The 22864-nt window shown below is 41.9% G+C and overlaps 1 protein-coding gene across 1 annotated transcript in view; it reads right to left on the bottom strand.

Annotated features, from left to right (window-relative positions):
- LOC111233814 (receptor-type tyrosine-protein phosphatase N2-like) overlaps positions 1-22864 on the bottom strand; it is a 236598-nt gene that overhangs the window by 46715 nt on the left and 167019 nt on the right. Inside the window, exons 13-14 of the mRNA XM_022761719.1 lie at positions 13115-13327; positions 701-898 (exon numbers count right to left, since the gene is read on the bottom strand). Of these exons, the coding sequence (XP_022617440.1) occupies positions 701-898; positions 13115-13327 (411 nt within the window). The remainder of the gene's footprint in view (positions 1-700; positions 899-13114; positions 13328-22864) is intronic.

Here is a 22864-nt window from a genome sequence, read left to right as displayed (position 1 = left end):
CGGTAACGGTTCCTGGTTCCAGTTTTTTTTCATGATGGCCAAAGAAATATGTCGATTTAAGATTCGCTGCGCCCATCTAATCCACGCTAATCACAGTTTTTTGTTGAATTTTTTTTGTTGCAATTTTTCATGGACGTAGCAATTCTTCTTCTTAATCCTGCCTACACGGCTTTCAGCAGGGCTAACAGCCATTAATGAGAACCTCACAAGACGTATTTGAATAACTGAAAAACTGGAGATGTGGGAAGTAATTCACAGGTCTGGGACCAGGCTGGGATGAACTGAGTTAACTGTTTATTTCAGCAGCGAAACCTTTTCATAAAACTCAGGGTCAAAATTTTAGTCAACCCCTTTCAACAACTCGGTGTAACTGTGTAATGTGAGAGGTGGGTGGAGATTTACACATTAATGCTCCATTGATTCATCGAAAAGGACATGGAGTCATTTAAAACCATTAGTTATCAAACGATTTGGTCCAAAATGGAAAGACAGTCCTCGATCCGCCTTCAAATCTTTAACTGTCTCCTTCAAATCCATCAGTTAGTTTTAATGTCACCGACACAAATTCATGCCCATTTCCAATGATGTCCTTGAAGATCACTGACTATTATAATACTTTGCTTCAGTGTGCAGGCGTAGGACTCTCGCTAACACTGTATGGTGTGATGAACGCAACAAAGAGACTGGATCAGGAACTCACCAGTATCATGTGACCAGTGGAGATGTCCATGTTGGAGTGGGCGGGCTCCTCGCTCCAGGAGGAGATGCTGCTCCGCGCCGAGGGACTGACGGCCTGACCGCTGTCGCTGAACTGAGACGACACGCTGTTGATCCTGGAGGAGATGGGCTCCGGACGCTCAGCAGGAGGTTTGACCGCCATGCGCTGCCGACAGAGTTCCTACAAGAGGGAAGACGAGGCGTCAGGTTAGTCACTGGTGTCAGAGCCACTGGTGTCGTGACACGGCTCGACTCTGGATATTTGGAGGGCGATTTCATTTGAACATAGCTGACATAATTAGGAATCAAACCCCTCATAGCAGAGACTGTTGCCTTCTTAGGGAATGAAACACTGAAAGTTCAGGTGCAGGGTTGTGTCCACAGTGAACGTTTTCATTGAGCCTCAGATGAGCTCTCTGTTTGTGTTGTGCCTCAGGTGACCCTACTTCACTGTGATGAACACAGGGTGTAAAGCCTGAGTTGATGTTTAATTTTTTTTTTCGATATAATGAAAAATATTGCATATGGTGGGAAATATTGCGAAATTTGATATAATCAAATATTGGCCTAATATGTATTCACAATCACTATCTGACAGCATCATAGTTTGGCTGCAATGCCAAGGAACATTTATTTGCGCAATTTAGAATTTAGAGTTTAGCTTCAGGTAAAGTGATGTTCAGACATTCAATTTGTAAAATTCAAAATGCTCTTGAGAAAATGAGGAGCTATGCAAGAGAAATATTCAATTTTTAATAAAAATTATCAATGTAAATTTGACTCAATTTTAACTCTATTCATAGCACTGTCAGTGTTTTATTGCGAAGCTTAGCTCTACTGAATATTGAGAAGTTACAGCCTTTTAAACCTTCACACACAGAATATGAGTAGTTAAGGTTGGGTTTTTTCAGGTCACATGACCATCATGTGATGCACTTGCATGGATTAGGGTGAGAACTGCAGTGATAACACCAGTGACGGGGCGTCAGGGAAGCACAATCCCACCTTTGTCAATTTGATGACGAGTATCACTTTCAACTAAAGACGAGTTGACCTTTTGTAAGTCTATGCGGAACCATAATAATCAGGTTTGTCATGAAAGCATGGAGAAACTGCCTTCCCTATAAATACTTATACATGATTATCCTTATTATTGTGGTTCTCTTTCTGTAGTTGAGTTCAAAGGCTGAAAAGCAACAAAGGTAAAAGGGGCGACTATTTGCTTAATGAGCAAATGTGACTATGAGCGGTGGATCCAGGACACAGAAAAAAGGATTCGTTATCAAAACTGGCCTCATTAATGTGTCGTGACCTTCAGTAAGGACTTGCTTTGCTCCTGTGTGTAAATCACAAATTATAAGACCACAACAATGCCATGAGCTTGAGAGTAAAGTCAGGAGAAGTGGGCTTTTAAGCAGTCTGCAGACTGAGAACATCTGGACATGAATGATGAGTGAGTAAAACTTTTCTACAAAAAGACACAACCTCCAACTGCTGTGTACTGGCCAGCTTCCAGGGTGTCAGTGGAAAGCAGCGTGCATGCTCAGCAACCCTTCCTTGGATAAATAAAAACTGCGGCTATGTCTGCCAGTGAGTTTCTCAGCATCTAATACAATGTCTTTATTCATACATCAGAGCAGACTGTCATTTTCTGTCTGCTGGATACGTGACCACAATGAAATCTTGTCACCACGTCAAAGTTCTCCACGCCCTCTCCACATGACTCCCAGCTGGAACTGCCGCAGTGAATGACCCTACCGTTCATAGAGGAGACAAGACACTGACACAGACGATGTTGCTCTGGATGTAGAACTACAATTTTACTCACTCTGCATGTTAGAGAAAGATTGTAAAGGACAATGAGACTGGGACATTGATGATTGATAAAACTATGCTTCACTTCCTGCTCTTACATTTGTACAATATAGGACAGTATCACTTCCTTGCTTTGATTTTTTTTGACATTTCTAAAAGTAGGTAAAACCTCTTCTAAGACTGATATCTGTACTAATGTTATGATGTCATCATGCACATCTGCAAATCAAGGGAAAAGCGTTATCAATTTTGGTGGGAGGAAATCATCTCTACAACTAGCTCCTAGGTGAATTTGTGTTGGCTTTAAAATCAGTTTAAATCCCCAAATGTTCAATATATGTTTGAAAACAAATTAAATCATTTGCAGCACTAATGCTGAAGGTAGCTGTATTTGAACTTGTAAAAAGACATACTGTATAATATATAATAAAAATTCATGAGTCCTATGCTTTGACAACAGAGACTTTACAATAACTCAAACTTTAAACTCTCTTTAAAAAATAAATATGGTTGGAGGTTTTCACGTGGACTCAACTCAATTATTTATGTATTTACTTAAAATTAATTTCTCCACAAGTATAAAAGGACAATTGAAATTTATGCCAATCAAAAGCAAAAGCTGGGCCTTCATTAACATGTTTTCCTTTAGTACATGTTAATAGACAAAATTCAATTCAATTCAATTCAACTTTATTTGTATAGTGCCAAATCATAATATACATTATGACAAGGCTCTTTAAAGGGTAAGGTCAAGACCTTACTTTATTATAGAGAGAAATTCAACAGTTCCCACAAAGACCAGCACTTTGCAACAGGGGGGAGGAAAAACTCCCTTTTAACAGGAAGAAAGCTCCAACAGAACAGGGCTCAGGGTCGGGGACAAAAGCTTGCAACATTACATACAGTAGGTCTTCGTTAAAAAGGCAAAGAGTCTGCAGCCATGCTAGCAGCTCTGTGAGGCTGTACGTAAGTGCTTTGACAAAATGCTAACATCAGTATGCTAACATGATCGCAGTGATAATGCCAATAACATAAACCAACCAAATTAAAAAAGTGAGGGATCATGAATGAATAAATGAACCAAATTGCATCCAATAGTTGTTGAGACATTTCACTGACTAACTAGCACTGCAATACATCTAAAGAATTTCAAAATAAAGGCTCAAGTTAAGTTATAGCAAAAAAAAAGAAACATGTGAAAAAACACGAAATTAAACTTCGCCTGTTCCCCCCTGAGCTGATATAAGTCAATGCAATGCAGTAATAAAAAGAGTGCTTGCTGTGAACATGGCCACCTCCTGCTAAAGAGGATTTCTAGGAACCAGTGGATTACATTTTCAATCCCTACGTGACGTTTAATACCACATCAGTAATCAATACGTCCAATCATCGTAAGTCATCCTGTGTAATCCTGCATAAGCACATCACATCACTGCGATGCAACGTAACGGTGAAGTTAACAGAAGACAACAATAAATGTCACCTGACCTTTTTATGTGAACCCATGCATCACATACATCAACCTGCGAGAAGACCTGGGCTGAATCTCAGTGGGAATCTGTGTTTCTTAATGAGAGAGATGCTGATGATTAACTAACGGCGTGTTTGATTGACGGTGGAGGTAATATGAGCAGGCCTTCATTAGTCTGTATCTGATCTGACTGATGTTCTCGTTGGTCGGCGTGCTGACACTGATCTATGAGCTCGGACACAGGCTCATAAATGTGTGCAGATTATTAAAGTGCTTCGGGACCAGGCCTAGAGATACTGACAGTGCTGCTGGTTGGGGGGAAGGCAAACACAAACATGCCTGCATGTGAAGGAAGAGAGTGCAGACAGACACTATAGGAAGCACTGAACCGGAGCTAAATATATTCCGCAGTGCTGTATTTATAGACCTGGATTTTGCGGATGTTTTAGTCCTTGTATATCCAGAACGCCAGTGTTTTGTAAGCTTATAAAAGCAGCCTTGTTTTTCTGTCTGTTTAACAGTGTGTGTTAAGTTGAAGGCAGAGCTGAAAAAATGAATAGATGAACAGAAAATGATTCAATAACAACTCTGATAATTGTTGAAGACATTTATCAAGAAAAAGCCAAAAGCATTCACTGGTTTGAACTTCAGCTACTTCACCAACTACTCAGGTCATTTTCTCCAGATCGTTTTTCTGTATTTCAGCGTGAGCCAAGGCATGATGGTATATATTGCTTGGTTAGTGACCATCAATTGTACACTACTTTTACCAAGGCATTGTGGGATAACTTTGAGTCCACTATATAGGGTATAATAATTCTCACTATACATTTGGACAGCACTACAAAATGGCGAACTAGCTATATAGTGGACTAAAGAGGGAGTAGTGAGTGATTTCGGAAACAGCCATTCGTTTTTGATTGGAATTGAAAGTCTAACTGACACTGTGATGTTTACCAGACGTTGGGTTTTGCTCATGACCAGAATGTCTGTGTTTTAGATGTCAAGATGCTGGTGGCATGAGATGTTTGGAAGATGTTGGATTTTGGTTACTTAGCAACACAACTTAAAACCAACAAAACTTCAGGTATTCGACCTCAGATTAGCACTGTCATTAGACCTGACGTCACAACCTACATTCAACCATACGTCAATGTCTAATGACGCTGATGTCCCGCTGGGTGTGATGTCCCAAATTTCTGGCATTTAATAGACCAAAAATGATTAATTGATTAATTATCATCAAAAGATTATCAACAGATGAATAAAAATAATCATTAGTTGCAGTGCTAGCTGAAGGGTTACAAAGGTTTCATTAAGAATTATTAAGTTACAAAATTTCACCAGTTAGCAATAATATTTCAAATATTCCAATTCATTATATGGCTTTGTTAAATGCTTACTCCTGATTGGCCAATAAGGCACATCTGATCATCTTATACCTATATTTGTTTCCAACTCTGCTTGGTTCCAGCAGAGAAACGGCTTCTGATGGTCACAATCAAACTGTTTTACGATATCACTTTAATTCATTCAAATGCTTGATTATTAGTTGGAGGCCGAATGTATTTATCAAACCGAGTTGTTTCTCTATGGTAACAGATCGACAGAGCTGTCATTTGAAGCTTGTAAATCATCTTATCTTGCAAAAAACCATTGTAATCAATATTCCATACCAAATGAGTAATGTCTTTAATAGTTAGCTGCATGATAACTGGATAATGTAAAATGAGGCTTCCCATTAGGACCGTAATTGATGCTGTTTCTGGCATAATGACAACTTCAATGGATCTTATACCCTATTTGAAGTATGTAGACTACTGAAGTGTAATGTAGCATTGAGAATGCCCTGCAATGTCCCGCTACACTTTAATGTGTGGTGGTTCACTTGTTTTTACCATATATGTCCAACAACTTGTCAGGAACATTAAAACTCTCTCGACAAAGAATATTAAATATTCACAGGCTGTTGTTATAGTTTAGGAGAGGAGTTTCCATGATACAGGAGGCGGATCAATTTAAAATCTTTAATAAAAGCCCAATATTGGCCCCATAAATCGGTCTAACCCCCCCCCCCCCCGACTGTTAACCGCACCAGTTTGTCTGGCTTCCTGTCTGAGCATCAGAGTTAGAGCCTCAGAAACATAACATGGAGCCCAACGAGGACACCACACTGTGGCTGTTTTGTCAGGGAGGGAAACACATGATCAACGGCATTCATATTTCAACGAGCGCACACGGTGAACTTTGCCGCAGCAGCAAATTCTTTTATGATGTAATTAAAACTTCTTAAAAATGGCTCCCTCCCCCCGAGAACCAATTAGAGGACAAAAATGCAAAAAAAAAATTTGAAGGAACAATATAACCCAGGACATGTTTAGTGTCTAAACAGTGCAAATTTATAGCGCCTCTGAAGACACAACACCTCCGTTCCCCCCGAGCTGCATCCATACAAACACAAGTATCTTTATTTACAGCGCATTAGTTTGCAACTGTACACACTTCACCAGGTGGTGAGACGAGTCACATGAATCATTTTCCAGCTTTGTCTCAATGTTGCCTTTAATTTGTGAATTTACGCCGTTAATGACAGAGAAGGTGAGACTCATCATTAGACCAGCAAAGAGACTTCAGGGCTCTATTTTAATGATCCGAAGTGCACGGTCTAAAGCACGTGGCGCAATGAATTTAGGGTGCTGCTGGTGCGTAACAGGCAGAGTGAATGTAGGTTTTGTGCCCGTGTAGTAGGCACATATTAATGTGTCCTTAAAATAACAGTGACATACTGACTTCAGACCAGGTGTGTGTTGGTCAATCGTCTTCTACTGTCTCAAGATAGCAATGTGCCAACAATGTATATTTTCCATTTAAGCAATGAGGGCATTTGACGGGAAAATGACAACTGTGTCGACCTGAAACTAGCAAAGAAGTGTAAGATAGGACCCTCAGTCTGTATCATAGACCATCTGTGTCATAGAAATATCCTCAATCAAGATCCTGAATGCCTTTGTACTCGCTGATTTCAGTAGCTCATACCGTTGGATTTTAGTAATTGCCAATGCTTTACATTACTGTCTGAGTTAATAAGAGTGATTCCCTTCATTCTAGGAAATAACTGGCTTTAGGTCATTTTCAGAATTGTATTAAAATCTGCCTGTAGAGCTTTGGAATTCAATTTTTCTCCAACATTACATCATTGTTGCAGGGACTATTTTATATTCAAGGACATTCAGTTTTTCAGTCTCCTGCCAAACAGTGCAATGCAACAAATGAGAAAATTACCGTTTCCAGGACATCCATATTATCTTACGTTTGTCTTCTGGATTCATTTTTCTGACAGAGTAGCTCATGAATGAAATGCAGTCAGGATGTTGGCGCATCCATTCTAACAAGTGCATTAAACTTTGGCAATAAATAAAGGTGGATGAATGTTCACAGTGATGGATTACCGATGTCTAGCAAGCTGTAAGTCTTTTCAAAATTGATTTTAAAATACAATAAAAATTAATGAAAACAAGTGTCTGTCTGGAAAGAAGAAAGTCGATCATAAAACTGATGGCAGAATTTGAGAAACACTCTGGATTTTTGAAATAACTGAAATGTCAAAGGACAATTAAGCTCCGGCATAAAGTCACATCAATGCAGAAGGATGAGACAGTAGATTCAAAGAGAAAAAGACCTCATTTGTCCACAGTGTCTAAAATGTATTCGGCCTGAGACACAACAAAAGCCTTTCACACAAATACCACTAAAGTAAGTGCGAAATCAATGAACACTGCTAAGGCACAAGGAGAAGGACTGCTTAACTTAAAGGCAAGAAAAATATGAACACTTGCTGCTGTGGAGTTGTGTGTTTTTAACAGAGCATGTGGGCCTCATCAACTCTCCCCGCATGAATAAAGGTTAAAAGAAAAACCCCACCAACCCCCTCTCATGGGCATCAGGCCAGGGAATCCACTTGATGCCACATGACCGACACGAATCATGCATCACCTCGGGGCGATGGCGGACGAGTCAGTGTCGGGAGGCGTGTGCCACCCAATGCACCCCTTCTTTGTAAAAAAAAAAAAAAAACCTGCTAACGGGGAGGAAGGCTGGGTTTGGGGGGTTGGGTGTGCCAGCAGGGCCCATCAGGGCCCACAGGGGCGCCTCTGTTTACATGCCCTTCTGACCAAAACAAATGTAGGGGTCTTCACTCGAGTGCTTTGCCTCTGTGCTTGAACAAACAAACAAATAGAAGGGGGACATGATACAATATGGTGGAGTGGAGGGAGGGAGGAAGGGAGGGTGGGTGACGAGTAACTGAGGGAGTGAAGAAAAGCCAGAGGAGACACAGCATATAGGACAGTATTTAATATAGATCCAGCACTGATACCAATGTCTCTGGACTGTAGCTGAAAAAAAGCTTTTACACTGATAATCATATTTAAATGTTATATCATGGCAAAAATAAATCTATCATATATGTATTCTTAAGCCATTAAAGAGTAAAAAGTTTGATTAAGGGATCAGTAAGTAATAGGTGGACCTTGTTGAGCTAATGGCACTGAATATTGTTTTAATTTAACAACATAATGTCACATACAAACAGTAAGAGAGGCATCTTAGCCTCCAGGGACTCGAGTCTGACCCACGGCCCTTTGCTGCGTGTCATCCCCTCTCTCTCGCCCTGACTCTCCTGTCTCTCTCTCACTGTACAGTCATAATAAAGGCAATTAAAAAACAAGAAATATCAAGACTGGGATAAATCTTTTTGAGGTAGTGTGCGATGAATTCTGGATTATGTTCAGTGATAATCTTCAACTGCCAAATCTTCAGGCTGGTAACTACAGTGGTTTAAAGTCTAGAGGGGACGGGGCAGGAAAAGATGGCTGCCATTGTTCAAAATAGCAAACATAAATTATTGGCTGGAGATGGGACACATTATTATAATCTTAATCTGCCGCTACATGCTCAATTGTACATTGCAATGTCCCATACATATAGTGTTATACTTATGTTTAATATTAACATTGTTAATATAAATCTATTGATTAAAGCTGCAAAATATTGATTGTAGCCACTTTACTGGTCCCATGTTCTAGTAAGGCACACTTTATTAAGAGTTGAACTAATTTTAGTTGTTAAAAATGATTCAGTCATGATTTATGGACTGTTAGCAAGCAACCTAGCAACATTTAGGTCGCTGGGTTGTGACAAAATCTCTTCTATTTGCTCATAAATATTAGTGATGAACAAATAAATGCCTATTCATTTCTCACATGTAGGCCACCAAGTCTGCAGTCACAAATGTCAATAATTCATTAATAAATGCTTCTTACAATAAGCCACCAACTCTCCAACTGTAAATGATGAAGTATTCTTGATGAATGAGGAGCAATCTAAAAAGATGTGACAAGTGTCACACAGGAGGAGTTTGCAAAAACCCAATGCAAAAAATAATCATCTATGAATTTTATACATTTTGACTAAGTGACCTTTGAATCTATGGAGCCACTTACTGGCTGCACAGGATGCCACAACTCTTCATTCAGATCCACTAAAACACTGCAAAGCCCCAGGGGTGGACAGTAACAAAGTACATTTACTTGAGTACTGCACTTAAATCTATTTTTCGAGTATGTGTACTTTACTTGAGTTTTTTTTATTTTTTTAACTTATGACTTTTACTCCACTAAACTTAAAGACAAATATTATAATTTTGACTCCACTACATTTCTGCAATGAAGTTCTTGTTACTTTGAAGCAGAGCTTTTAGTCAGAGGAATGAGTTCTTTTATTTTCTAAAAGTGTGATAGACCATACACTGTGTTTGTCACAGGAGAAAAACCAATCACAGCCAACCAGTCACACAGTCATGTTGTGTGTGCTGACAAAAAAAAGTACTTTTGAATATTTATGTATTTCTAAAATCAAGCACTCCAGTACTTTAACTCAAGTAAAAAATTGACTGAACAACTTTCACTTGTATTGGAGTCATTTTTGACCATGATGATCTGTACTCTGACTCAAATAATGCAGTTGTGTACTTTGTCCACCTCAGCAAATCTCATTGTTACAGTTATGAATCCCAGTAATGCCTCTCCAAAGTCAGTTCAGACAGGGCTTCCCAAAGACAAGCATGTATGATATGTAATCAATCAAATTACATTCTAACAATCATATCAGTGGAGGACGGCAGTGACTGGAAACAGTCTGGTTTTTAATGAAAGGATGTTATCAGCAAACTGATGCATTTACTCGAGACAGAGAGAGAGAGGAAGGAAAACTGAAGAAGACGAGGAAAAAAAAAGGAATTGACTCGGAGAGAAAGGAGGTGTGGGACAGTCCGGGAGCTAGAGTTATTGCTTGCTGGTTTAATCTAAACTGAGATGCAATGGAAATGTGGTTTGCACTTATTCTCTGGCAGTGTAAAGATGATGTTATCATGCCAGTGAAGGTCCTTGAAATTGAATAAAGACAGAGAGAGAAAACAGACAAAGTGAGAGGCAGGCCAAGAGAGGCAATCTGAGAAAAAAAAAAAACAGGGAGAGAAAAAATATTATAAAAAACAAGTCATTTAATTTCATCTTGTGTCTTAAAAACTTGAGAATATGCAAATGCATTGAGATATCTCTGACGGATTCCAAAGCATTTTTCATGTTTCAAGAAATTTCATGGTGTGGATGATGATATCTTTAAATAAGATAATAATGCTTCAAGATAAAATCTCGATTTGTGGAAAATCAATGCAAAAAGTTGAGTTCCAGTGCAATCAGGTGCAATGATCTCATCCTGCTGGCGGATAGTTGCTTCTACTTCGAGGGAAAAGATGAAAAAAAAAGACTTTTAGGAGCAGATAAAAGTTTGAATCAGATGTAAAGATAAACCGAAGGCGACGTCGTAGACTCCCATGTTGACAGTGGAGTAATCCAGGGACCGACTGACTGACTGACTGACTGACTGACTGACTGACTGACTGACGAGCATCATCCGCCATCTCCCCGCCCAGCGCTCCGACACGCTGCACGCGCTCCTCTGTCGACGCCTGTCAATCATTGCCTCCTTTGTCAGTGTCGGCCAATCCCATTTCGCTGTTTCACGGGGACTGTTTGATTGACAGGCCGGGGAGCTGAGGAGTGGAGAGCTGAAGGTGGAGGGGATTCGGAGGGACCTGGTGGCACAGTGATGTGAATAGAGAATGGTGTGTGTGTGTGTGTGTGTGTGTGTGTGTGTGTGTGTGTGTGTGTGTGTGTGTGTGTGTGAAGTGAGGGCTCAAACAAATGCGCCAAGGGCAAGAAATATTAACATGCAGTAGCTGGCGAGTGTGTGCATGCATATACAGTATGAGTGTGTCTGTGCATTTTTATGTGTATGTGTATGTGTTTTTGTGTGTGTGTGTGTTTGACAGCCAGCATGAAGGAGCTGCAGTAGTAAGGCCGTCAGGCAGCCTGCCGCTTCCTGTCTGCTTTTAATTGCATGTAGCCCTAGAGACTGCACAGACACACACACACACACACACACACACACACACAAACACACACACACACACAGAGACAGAATCCAGCCCAGGGAACCCCACTACACAGCAGTACTGACAAAGAGACGAGGCTTACACGGCTAAGATGGGAGCTGAACACTGAGGTCTTTCACTGAGGATGACGACGGCTCGCTGTTGAGACTCGATAAAGACGACAGAGGAGGGAGAATCGACTGGGAGGTGCTCCGGGAGCCGGAGCAAAAAGCAGAGGCTGAGTAAACCTTCCTGAGAGCCAGCGTTACGAAGGTTTTTTTTGTGAGCTATTAATCAGATGAATATTGCGCAAACACGGTCTTACGTGTGAATTTTAATTAGCATCTTCCAATTAGAGGCTTAGAGCAAATCTTGGAGGCAAGTAACCGTGAAGATAAGTTTCTCGCACTGAGAGCCGAAATGTCAGCCTGTCTTTGGACAAGTCGAATGTCGGACCTTTCAGAAACAGCTGGGTGGTTAAATCCTGTGATGCTCATCTTCAGTATATGTCATGTTTCCATCTTCTTCCTCATTGCTAAACAAAAATGAACATCATGAATTTTTACAAGTCCTCTGTGCTGAGGTGAAGCTCTGACGCAGCAGCTCAGTCTATTTCAGAAGTTAAAAATCCCACGAGAGGAGCATGAAACGTAAGCACTTAGGGGATGGGCTGGGCTCATTATAAAATCAATGCTCACAGGACCACTCTCATTTAAAAACATGGTGGTGAAAAGGTCAGAGAGAGAGAGAGAGAGAGAGAGAGGGAAAAATCTCAATCTAATTCCTTTTGCTCAAAAAGCCACTTAATATTGGATTCTGTAAATTAAATTTCACACCCGGCTATTCCGGCCAAAGGATAATTACAGCAGGCAAGAGGAAGGAATGGAAATGACTCGAGGTGGAAAACCTGTTGGATTGGTGATATTGCTTCACGTCTCAAACAACCGAATTACAGCAGGGGATTAGGTTACAGTCAGTAAATCACCACACAGCATCAACCCGGTTACAACATGTCAACATGAAATAAAAAAATGGGGTTGATGTAGTGAGGCAGGATGAGGTGGAGGTCACCAGAGTAAAAGGTGTCAGCCACCAACACCAGAGATGTGAGGTAGAAATCACATGAAAATCACAAGACGAATCTGGACAAAAGTTGGGCTTTAGAAATATCAAACAGCCTGTAGTTTAACAATGTATTGTCTTTTTAAATTATTTTGGAGGGAAAATTCTGGCTTCTTTTTTCTCCTGTCGATTATACATTATCTGAACTGTACTTGCCATAAGAGGACCCATCCTGATGCTTATTTTTCAAATGATTGTGGGGACATAAAAGGCCATTAACAAATAAATAAAAGAGTGATTCTTCTATGTCAAATTCTGCTTAACTTTTACAACTTTTTTCTTGTGAATTCTTTGATAATTTTTACCTCTAAAACGATTCCACTCCAACAAGAGAAAAACGTCACTCTTTGGCTGAACTTGTTGCAACTAAACCCACATGTCACACGACCTCATTTTAAGGGGTCACAAGTACAAAAGGTTGGCGGGGATACTGATCGAATCCTCACCTAAATCTTTTGTCAAGTCAAGCTCCCAGGCTGCGCAGTAACACCTCCTACCTGATAGGTGGCGGTAGCATCGCTGCCGGTGTCTGTTCCCAGGTTGGTGAGCTTCTCCTTGAGCTTGTGGTGGGAGCGGTGGCGGAGGCAGTAGACCACGGTGGAGGCCAGCAGCACGCCCACGATGCACAGGATGGACACGACGGTGAGGATGAGGAACTTGGTGGACTCCGCCTGGCTGTACTTGGTGGGGATCTGTTTGATCTGGCTTCCCTGCGGGCCACAGAAGAACAGATATAAAGCGTTAATAATGAGATAAACGGTTGTGGCTGCAGCTCAGTGGGCAGAGCGTAGTACTATCACAGCCAAGACAAGAGCTTCGATATTCATCCACTGCGCTAAAAATGTCTGCACTCGTGACGGAAGCAGATGCTCTGGAATAAACAGCAGGGGTGTAAAACTATGTACCTAAAAGTATGCACGTTTTTCAGTCCCGCCAAAAACTACAGCAGGTGATTTCACTGATCACTCAGACAAGAGGAACTAATCTACAGCATCATCTGGCGGAGTGCTTGATTGGAACAATCCTGCAGACTCTCAGTGCTTCATGGCACACGGTTTGATACTCCTGGATTAAAGCATCCACCAAACGGTCCAAAAGAAAAAAAAAAAAACAAACAAAAAAACCCCTCACTCTAAAATCCTGCATTTGACAAAATAATCTCTCTGAACCGCTTTTAAAAAGCATTAATTATTTTTGCTTTCATATGATTCTCCCACAAAAAAATGTTTGATTCTGCATTAGGAGATGATGGCGTCACACGGCTCTTTTCTTTCCTTTTTTTTTGGAAAGACATAAATATGCATATCACCCTGCTCGATGAAAAGTATAATCACAAGCGTTTGTTCCACCATCTGTGCCCAGAAGTGCATGGAATGCATAAACTCCTGTTTAGCAAAGCATTCTGGGTGTCTCCAGACAGCTCGACACACCACCGACTGCTATACTGGAGGAATTTTCTACCAACAGAAGTTCTGCCGTCTTGAGCAGGTGCCTCGCCAGTTTCGACCTCGGCGGCGCTTTAATCTGGCACGTGAAAAAAAAACAAAACAGATCCTTCAGCAAACAACCTGGAGATGAAAGATTTCTTTTCACACAGTCTGCTGGTTAAGATAACACAATAGATACGTACTGTATGATGAAAGTCGCTGAACTTCTTCTCTAGTGTGTCAGAACCAGCACAGTGATAATTTGAGAGTAGAGGGGAGAGGGATAGGGGTGGGGGATTGGGGGGTGGCGGTGGAGGGTTGTCTTATTGAACTGTTCATTATGAGCCTCTACTCGCTGTTCATTTCCAGACGCCAAGTGAGCTCACGATAATGGGCCCTGTTGCGTTTCACCTGACTACTAAGAGTTAACAATGGGCAGCATAATTCCCCATTATTACACACTGCGTAATGATCTTGACAACAAAGAGCGAGGCAAGAGAAGAGCTGCAAATTGCACTGCCAATGACAAGGCCTACAATTCCTCCTGACAAAGAGTTATCAAAAGAAATCAATAGCAAGAAAAAGCTTTTCTTGACTCGTCTCTGCTTGAATCCATTTTTTTTCCCAGAACAGTAAAGATGAATTTCCCCCTCTATTTTTTTTTTTTTTTTTTTTTTACTGGTAGAAAAATGTAAACGCCTGCTATAGCTGATTATTCTCTTCCTTTGATAGCACTTTTCATGCTGCACATTATGCATGTTTGGTATTATTTTGGTCCCCGGAGGAAAAGTGTAGAGAATAAAATCCTGAGGTGCTCAAGCTCACAGAAAGGCAGCAGGCTTGTCTTGAGGGTAAAAAAAAAAAAAAAAAGGGGGGGGGGGGGTTAAAAAAAAATCCTCAGTGTGCCTCAGTGGTAGAGGTCACAGAGATTAGGCGAGGTGTGGCGTGGTGAGTTAATGGAAAGGAGGCTTTGAAAGCAGAAGGGAGAGGGGGGGGGCAGCCCTGTAGAATCCCTCCTGCCTGCCTGTCAGCACAGAGAAACCCTGAGACCCTGGGAGGTGGGAGAGAGAGCGGCTCTGCCCTGCACACAGATTGTTGTGGAATTCTTGTGAGGTTTCAGGGAGTGACCCCCCCCCCCCACACACACACACACCACCACCACCATCACGACTACATGATGCCCCTACCCCCCCCTCCCTATGATTTCATTCATTGCTGCTGCTGCATTCAGCACCTGATAAAGAGTGCCTGCAGAAAGACCCACAATAGGGGACAACAGTTGTACGATGCTTTGTGGGGTGTCCACTCTGCTCGGGGGAGCTCTAAGCCGTACTGTAAAAGCTGGTTGCATAGTAATGTGGTGGCCTTGAAAGGAAACAGTGGGCGTCTGACTGGGGCGCCGCACTGAAGAGCATTTTCTCACTGCTAGGAAAAAATTTAATAAATATATATATAATTTTTTATTTATATATATATTTATAATAATAAAGTGGAACAAAGAAGAAATGTGAGAAATTCAGCTCTGAACTACAGAGCATATAAAAGATTTATCTACTAGTAACCGCAAGTTACAACTGAGGTTGTTCATGAATCTGTAATAAACATAATGCAGGGAGTCTGTTTATGTTGGATTTGTATGGATGCAGATATTAATATTGCATTAGACATCCATTTAAAAAAAAAAAAAGCAGATACAAGTGATTGTGGTCTGGCTGTGTATTTTTAATGTTTCTTTTCATTAATGCTGTCTTAATGTAACAGATCGCAGCAGAAGCATCATAAACAAAAGTAGCTGAGCAGTAGACTGTACTGTGTTGTGGGCCTGGTGAGGCCATTAATAATGCATTACTGCTGATTCCACATGCTTCCACTGCAATCATCTTTTGCAAAATGTATTTTTTTTTTTTTAAACCCACGGATCAAATAACTTCATTTGTCATTTTACTCCCCGAGTCATCTCATTGTTTTGTCAAATTAAGTTTCATGGAGAGGGATTGCATCTTGCTCGGCGAGTAATGGCCCATAATTCAAGGCTCTAACTGTAACAGCTCAGTCATCTTTCACGGGACAGATGCCGGCGTTTCCAAAGCACACACTCCCCCCACCCCCCCACCTCCCCCTCCCTCCTCACACACACTCATACACTTATTCTACCTCCCCCTCTTGGTCGCTTTATCATGGCTGCCTCGCATGTCTGTCTATTGATTCAAACAAATGTAGCCTGACCCCAACTGCTTAATCAAGTTTGGTTGCAGTTGTTAGTAACAGTAAAAGGGATGGAGGAGTGTGTGTGTGTGTGTGTGTGTGTGTGTCATAAAGAGAGAGAGAGAGAGAGAGAGAGAGAGAGCGAGAGAGAGAGAGAGTTCGGTGTGTGTGACTTGATAGTTTGCAGCTATGAAAAACGAGCAGCCGTTGTGCCGGCGCTGCAGAGGCAGATGTAGCAGAAATTTGCAATGATTGAAAATCAAATGTTTGCTCAGGGTGGGAGGTGGAACATGCACATGAGCCAACGTGTGTGCAGCCATTACTGTGTAACCTTTTCACTAACATGCACTGTGAAACTGTGTTGTGTTTGATACCTGCATCTGCACACAAACTCCTATTCTCATCGTCAGTGTGTGTGTGTCAGATATACTCTGTATCCGATAACAAGTTATCTGCTCGGCCCTGCAGCTCTGAGGCCTTTCACTCTTCCTCCTGTGGCTTAGCACTTTCAATCAAATGACATGCTGAGGGCTGGATGTGGAGAGCCGCGGCGCAGGTGAGCTGCAGCTCATCGGAGGGAAATTAAAACGAAATGGAACATTTGTGTTGCTGGTTTGATTGTAGGTAAGAAGGAATAATCAGTATGACTCTCTAGTAGACTTCAATCTGGGTCATTTTTTTTCCTTCCTTTTTTTTTTTATTAATCATACGACGCTGGTTGTTTCTGGAGAAAAAATCAAACATATGGATCAAGTCTATCTGAGCGAGCGGCTGGAAATGAAAGGAAAATGTTGTCTCCACCAAAGGCACAGGGGAGAAGGGAGTTCCTTTCATGCCTCCACCTCTATTGTCCATCTGCTCCCGCAAAAAAGCGATTGTACTTGCAAATTCTTCATCTCACGTAGGCAAACGTGATTTGACATACAAGTGTGCAGCTCCTACTGACTGACTGTTTCTGAAAAGCATTACCATAGTCCGTCAAGGATGCTGGCTGGCTGGCTGACTGTCTACGCTGCTGGGTTCAGCCCTTTTCAGCAAATATCAGACACACTCCCTACAGACAGACGGGCGTCTTTGAACAGGAGGGGGAAAGAACAAAAAACGCTCGGAAAGAGAGGGAAAAAAATGTACCGTTGCAGAATATCTTTGTAGATTTTTAATTTATTTTTTATTCCTCCTCTGGTGAATTTTTGAGCCAGTTTTACATTAAAATGGGCTCCATCCTCACTGGGAGTGATGTGTAGGTAGCGTTCTAATTCATCGACTTACAATAATCTGCTTTGCAGGTATTACTACTTAAGAATATGTCGCTAAAATCAATTAAGAAATTAGATTTAGGTGGAATCAGTTTGAATAAGTGTGTGTGTAGTTTTCAGTCTCTGGATTTGAGATGGGGGGTTAGTGGCAGAGGGGTTACGTCTCCTGGTTGGTGTGTGTGTGTATGTGTGTGTGTGTGTGACAGGGTGTATATGTGTATGTGTGTGTGAAGGAGGGGGGGTGTGGATTAGCCAGGCTCCCATAGACAAAAGGCAGATGGATTTGCACGGCTCTGGCTTATTCAGGATGGGTGAAAAAAGGTCAGAGGGAGAGCGGCGGCCGGCTATTGTCTTCCATCACCACGACCGCTGTAGGAAACAAAGATGTGTCCCTCACCTCTGATTCATCCTGGGCCTTTGAAAAAGTTCAGCCGTGGTTTTTAACAAAACCTTTCAGCACACACACGGACAAACACACACACACACTTGCACACATGTAACTAACATCACTCATCAGTGTGCTTTCATATTTCATACACTCACAGCTGCAGGTGCACACTTTTAGGCGTGTAATTTTTCACTCACCCACACACACTCAAACACTGCTCATGCTCGCACTTGTGTGTATGTGTGCACGCTGCACACACAAACACACTTGCACCTAAGTGAAAAGTCCACACACACACACACACACACACACACACACACACACACACACACACACACACACACACACACACAATTGAGGAAAAAGCCCCACAACATGCTGTAAAATGTATCTCTCCAATATTTACAAATCTAAGAGAAAGACTATTAATCTCACTTTACATGCTTTTCATTCCCATTATATTTAAGCAAAAGAAACAGTGGGAACAGTGGGAATCCATTTCTCAGCAATATCACACACTGCATACAAATTAGGATCCTTTTCCAAGTTGGATATGTACTTGCAAAGATTAAAAATACACAAGTTTGCACTCCAGCTGTGCCACGATGCAGCTGGAGAGACTGAGAGCAGCAGTAAATCCCATTAAACTGAATGTTATCACAACGGTTACGGTGAGATGCAGCTGCATGAAGCCCGTTGACGAGGGCGCGCCGTCAATCAGTGTCTAAACTCCACCGATACTCCCACTGCTCAATCACCTCTGCAAATTCTACTTTTTGGCTGAGATGAGTCCATTTCTGAAAATGGAGTGAAAGAGTTTTTGGCCACAAAACGATACAAATAAAAAAAAAAAAGGCTGCAAGAATATATTTGAAAAAATATATATAAGGGTCTGTGCGTAAAATGTGCACTCCTCAATCCAACAGAGGAATGAATGAGGAGAAGAGCCACAGCAGGACGGACTCATCGTTTTGGGTATTTAGTAAATATTTTTTGGGGCAAGAGGCAGAAGATCAGCCGACATCAACATGCAGAACAACAATTAAATCTTACCAAAAATCCATGGTGAGGTGATGCAACAGACACCTCCTCCCGCGTCTATTTCCCATTCCACTCCGGCTGCACCGACACCACCGACTCAGAGACAGCAGCACACCGGCGGAGGAAGAGGAAGAGGAGGAGGAGGAGGCGGAGGAGGAGGAGGAGAGAGTGAGTGGGAGAGAGAGAGAGAGAGGGAGTTTCATCTCCTCCCATCACCCCCTTTTTCTCTCCTTTGAAAAGATTTTTTTTTTTTTTTTTAAAGAAAGTTCCCAGCTTCCTTTCCTCCTCCTCTGCCTTCTTCTTCTTCTTTCTGCCATTTGCCTCATCCGTTACAACAACAAAAAAAGAGGAAAATGCACCAACAGATTTCTCTCCAGTCTTTTCCTTGACGCAACTGAGCACATGCTCTGAGAGGAGAGAGGAGAGAGGAGAGAGGAGAGAGGAGAGGAGAGAGGAGAGGAGTGAGAGGACCACTCGGCTCCACCACTTCGGAAGAGAGGAATGAGATGCTATTTTTTTTTTTGCAGAGAGAGAGAGAGAGAGAGAAAGAGAGAGAGAGAGAGAGAGACTACAAAGTGCACTGTGGGGCTCCTCCTTATATTCCTCCCATCCCTCCCTCCGTTCCCTGCCTGTCTACAGCACATGTCACCTCCCCTCGTTGCCATGGCGACGGCTCCACATGTTGCCGACAGGAGGAGAGGAAGAGGAGAGCAAGAGGAGGTGAGGACAAGGGAGGAAAAGCAGGGGGCAAAAAAGGAAGGTGGGGGGGGGTGAGGAGAGGTAGACCGAAGAGAAGAAAATATTCCTCTTTACAACTTATTCAGATTCACGCTGAGCCTTAAAATCTTGTTTTCTTTCAAACAGAGCAAAATGATTTCATATCAGTGTGGCAACATTCACTTGTTTTCTGGAAACAGGAGGAGATGTCTTCCGTCGTCTGCTGCTCGATTCAAGAGAATTCCTGCAACTAAGGGGCTTCAGCGCTTCTCTTTCACTGCCACTGCAGTGCTTTAGTTTTCAAGTCGACTGTAATAAGATGTCAGGACTCTATTATAGGCTGTGACTTGTTAAGATGAAGATGTTTTGCATATAGGAGATCTCGCACTCACATGTCGAGACTTTCTGTCTCTAATTCGGGAAAAAAAAAATCCCTTTAAAGTCATTCAGCTGTGAAATGGCCGATGGCTGCTAATAATGTATAATGTCACATAGATTAAAACAGAGAATAACATTCTGTCAGTCAGTAAGAAATAAAATCCAATTTTCAAAAATGCATGTTCCACTTCAACAGCCGACTTCCTGTGCTTAATTTATCACAGATACCAACAAGAAACAAGAAACTGCAGCACAGAAATATCAAAAATGTGATTGACTAATTTAGAAATAGTGTTGCTATGACATGGTTTGTCCATCAGAGGGAAAGTTTATTAAAAAAAGGTCACGCCCTTTTCATCCTGCTCACAGTATCAAATGAATCCAATTCATACATACACAAGTTTCTCTCTCAACAGATCGCAAACAGAGCTAGTTGTGAACTATGACAAATGGACTTTTTTATTTATTTTTTTTACAATTTACTGAAACCATTTTTATAAGACCAAACTGAAGCGAGGAGGACTGAAGAGATATTGCGTAAAACCTGCTGAATAAAAAAACAAAACAGGAAATAGAGTTTGCTCCATGTTAAACCAAAAACAAAACCACCTGATTCACGAGACAGTTTTTACTGTGCGCAAAAAGTTTAAAGAATCTAAAGTATATCTTTCCACCTACTGTGTCCATCTCATAATCTCCTTTGTCAAAAAGAAAGTGCAGTTGACAGTAACAGTTTTGCCGTTCGTCAGGGAGGTGACACACGCACACACCGCGGCCGCCGCCAGGCCTAATCAACAAATAGGGCTAATGAGTTATTAGCCACAGAGAGTGGAGAAGGAGGCACTGAGACCGATGGAGGACCAACAGCTGCAGCAAACACTGGAGGAGGGTTAGAGAATTAAGACAGGAAGGTGTGTGTTTGTCTGCGCCATTGTGTGTGTGTGTGTGTGTGTGTGTGTGTGTCTGGATTTATATGTGTGTTTGTATGCGCAAGGCTCAAAGAAATAGGTGTTTACACGTTTGTCTTTCATGTATGGATATATATATTTTTGAAAGAGTGTGTGTACAGTTTCATGTGTGTCTGTGTCTGTGTGTGTGTATGTGTGTGTGTGTGTGTGTGTGTGTATGTGCATGTGTGTGTGTGTCTCACATCTTATCACTGTGTGCAGTTTGGATTGGAAAAGAAACTGAGGGGGCAAAGAGAGGAGATGCTGCCTAATGCAGATGACAAGGTCCTTTCTGGAGAGTAGGTGTGTGCGTGTGTGCGTGTGTGTGTGTGTGTGTGTGTGTGTGTGTGTGAGTGTGTGTGTGTGGGGGGGGGCTCTTCAGTTTATCTTTCTATTCAACACCCCCTCGCCCCCACTCTCTTCACAGACACCCCCACACCTCCTTTTGTCCCCCTTGGCGACAGCTGGAGGTGGCAGGCAGTGAGAGCCCTGCCCTGCTCTGTGTGTGTGTGTATTGGGGGGGGGGGACTAGTGCCTTTCAGTTGGTAGCACCCCCTCCTCTTAATACTTCTCTGGACCCCCACCTACCCAACTCTCAATGCTCTCAACACAAGCTAACCGAACTGGAAGAGAGAGGGTTAAGGGAGCTTTGGGCGCCAACATTTCATTTCCTTTCCCTTTCAGCAGCTCGAAAATCGCATCCCGTTAGGCTTTTATTCTCTACAGCTACACCCCCAGAACACACAAACACACAACCCGCTGCCACCTCTACCTGCTCTCACTCTTTCTGTCTCCGTCCGCATCACGGTCGCAACAACAGCTTACAAGCAGGAGGTTTAACCGCCTTATTCACTTGTCTCTGTGATCGGTCGAAACACCTCGACTCTGATTCATCTCTGAACTTTCAACCAGTAAATTTCAATGAACTGAAAGCTTAAATTTTACTTAATGATTCTTTCAATATGAAATGTGTTGTTTGTGACAAACCCACAGAGAAAGAAAATCACCTAACTCACTTTCCCTCAGGTCTATGGAGCTTTTCAGCCTCTTCTAGGCTTTGGTCTCATCAACTCTTTTTCCAGAAGAAAGAGGGAAGAAGCTGTTTTAAGCAAAAACTAGAATTACCACCTCCACCACTCAGACTAGTTTCAGATTACATCCCTGCTTACCAAGAATCATATAAAATATTAACCATTCATGTGAAATTATAACATAACATATATATATATTATAACATGTCATAATTGCTGTGTAAGTTATGGCTAAAAAGTGTTTAGTGCGGTCACACTGTCCCTGACCTTTGACCACCAAAATCTAATCAGGTCATCAGTTCATCGAAATGAACTTTTATACCAAATTTGAGGAAATTCCCTCAAGTTGTTCCTGAGCATTCACAAGGCCAAAACCGTGTTTTGTGAGGTGATCTTGACCTTTGACCTTTGACCACCAAATTGTAATCAGTTCATCCCTGAGTCCAAGTGAGTTTTTTTTGTAGAAGTTAACTCAAGGCATTCCTGAGATTTCGCATTCACGAGAATGGGACGGACGGGGGGACAAGCTGAAAAATAAAGCCTCTGGCCCTGGCTGTCGCCACCTGCCCCTCACCGAATGGCAGACTGAAGAAATTAGCAGCTAGCTTGTGAACATAGTGGAGCATTTAGCAGCTAAAGAGCCAGATATTTTTCTCAGGAGTTGTTGGAGACCAAAATCAAGCAAAAAAGAGAGAAACGACCTTTGTTCCATGGATGGATGAATACAAGACCCCAAACAGAACTTATCTTTTTACCTCTGGTAAATAGCTGCAGTATAGCTGTGGTAATTTACCCTAGATAGATAAAGAAATTCTTTGTGCTTAAAGTTTTCACGAAATAATAATCTAAGTGCTATG

Source organism: Seriola dumerili, unplaced genomic scaffold (genome assembly GCF_002260705.1).
Source record: "Seriola dumerili isolate Sdu_G_001 unplaced genomic scaffold, Sdu_1.0 BDQW01000432.1, whole genome shotgun sequence".
Taxonomy (NCBI): Eukaryota; Metazoa; Chordata; class Actinopteri; order Carangiformes; family Carangidae; genus Seriola; species Seriola dumerili.
Note: the sequence above shows the minus strand (reverse complement) of the source record. Positions and strands in the feature narration are given on the sequence as shown.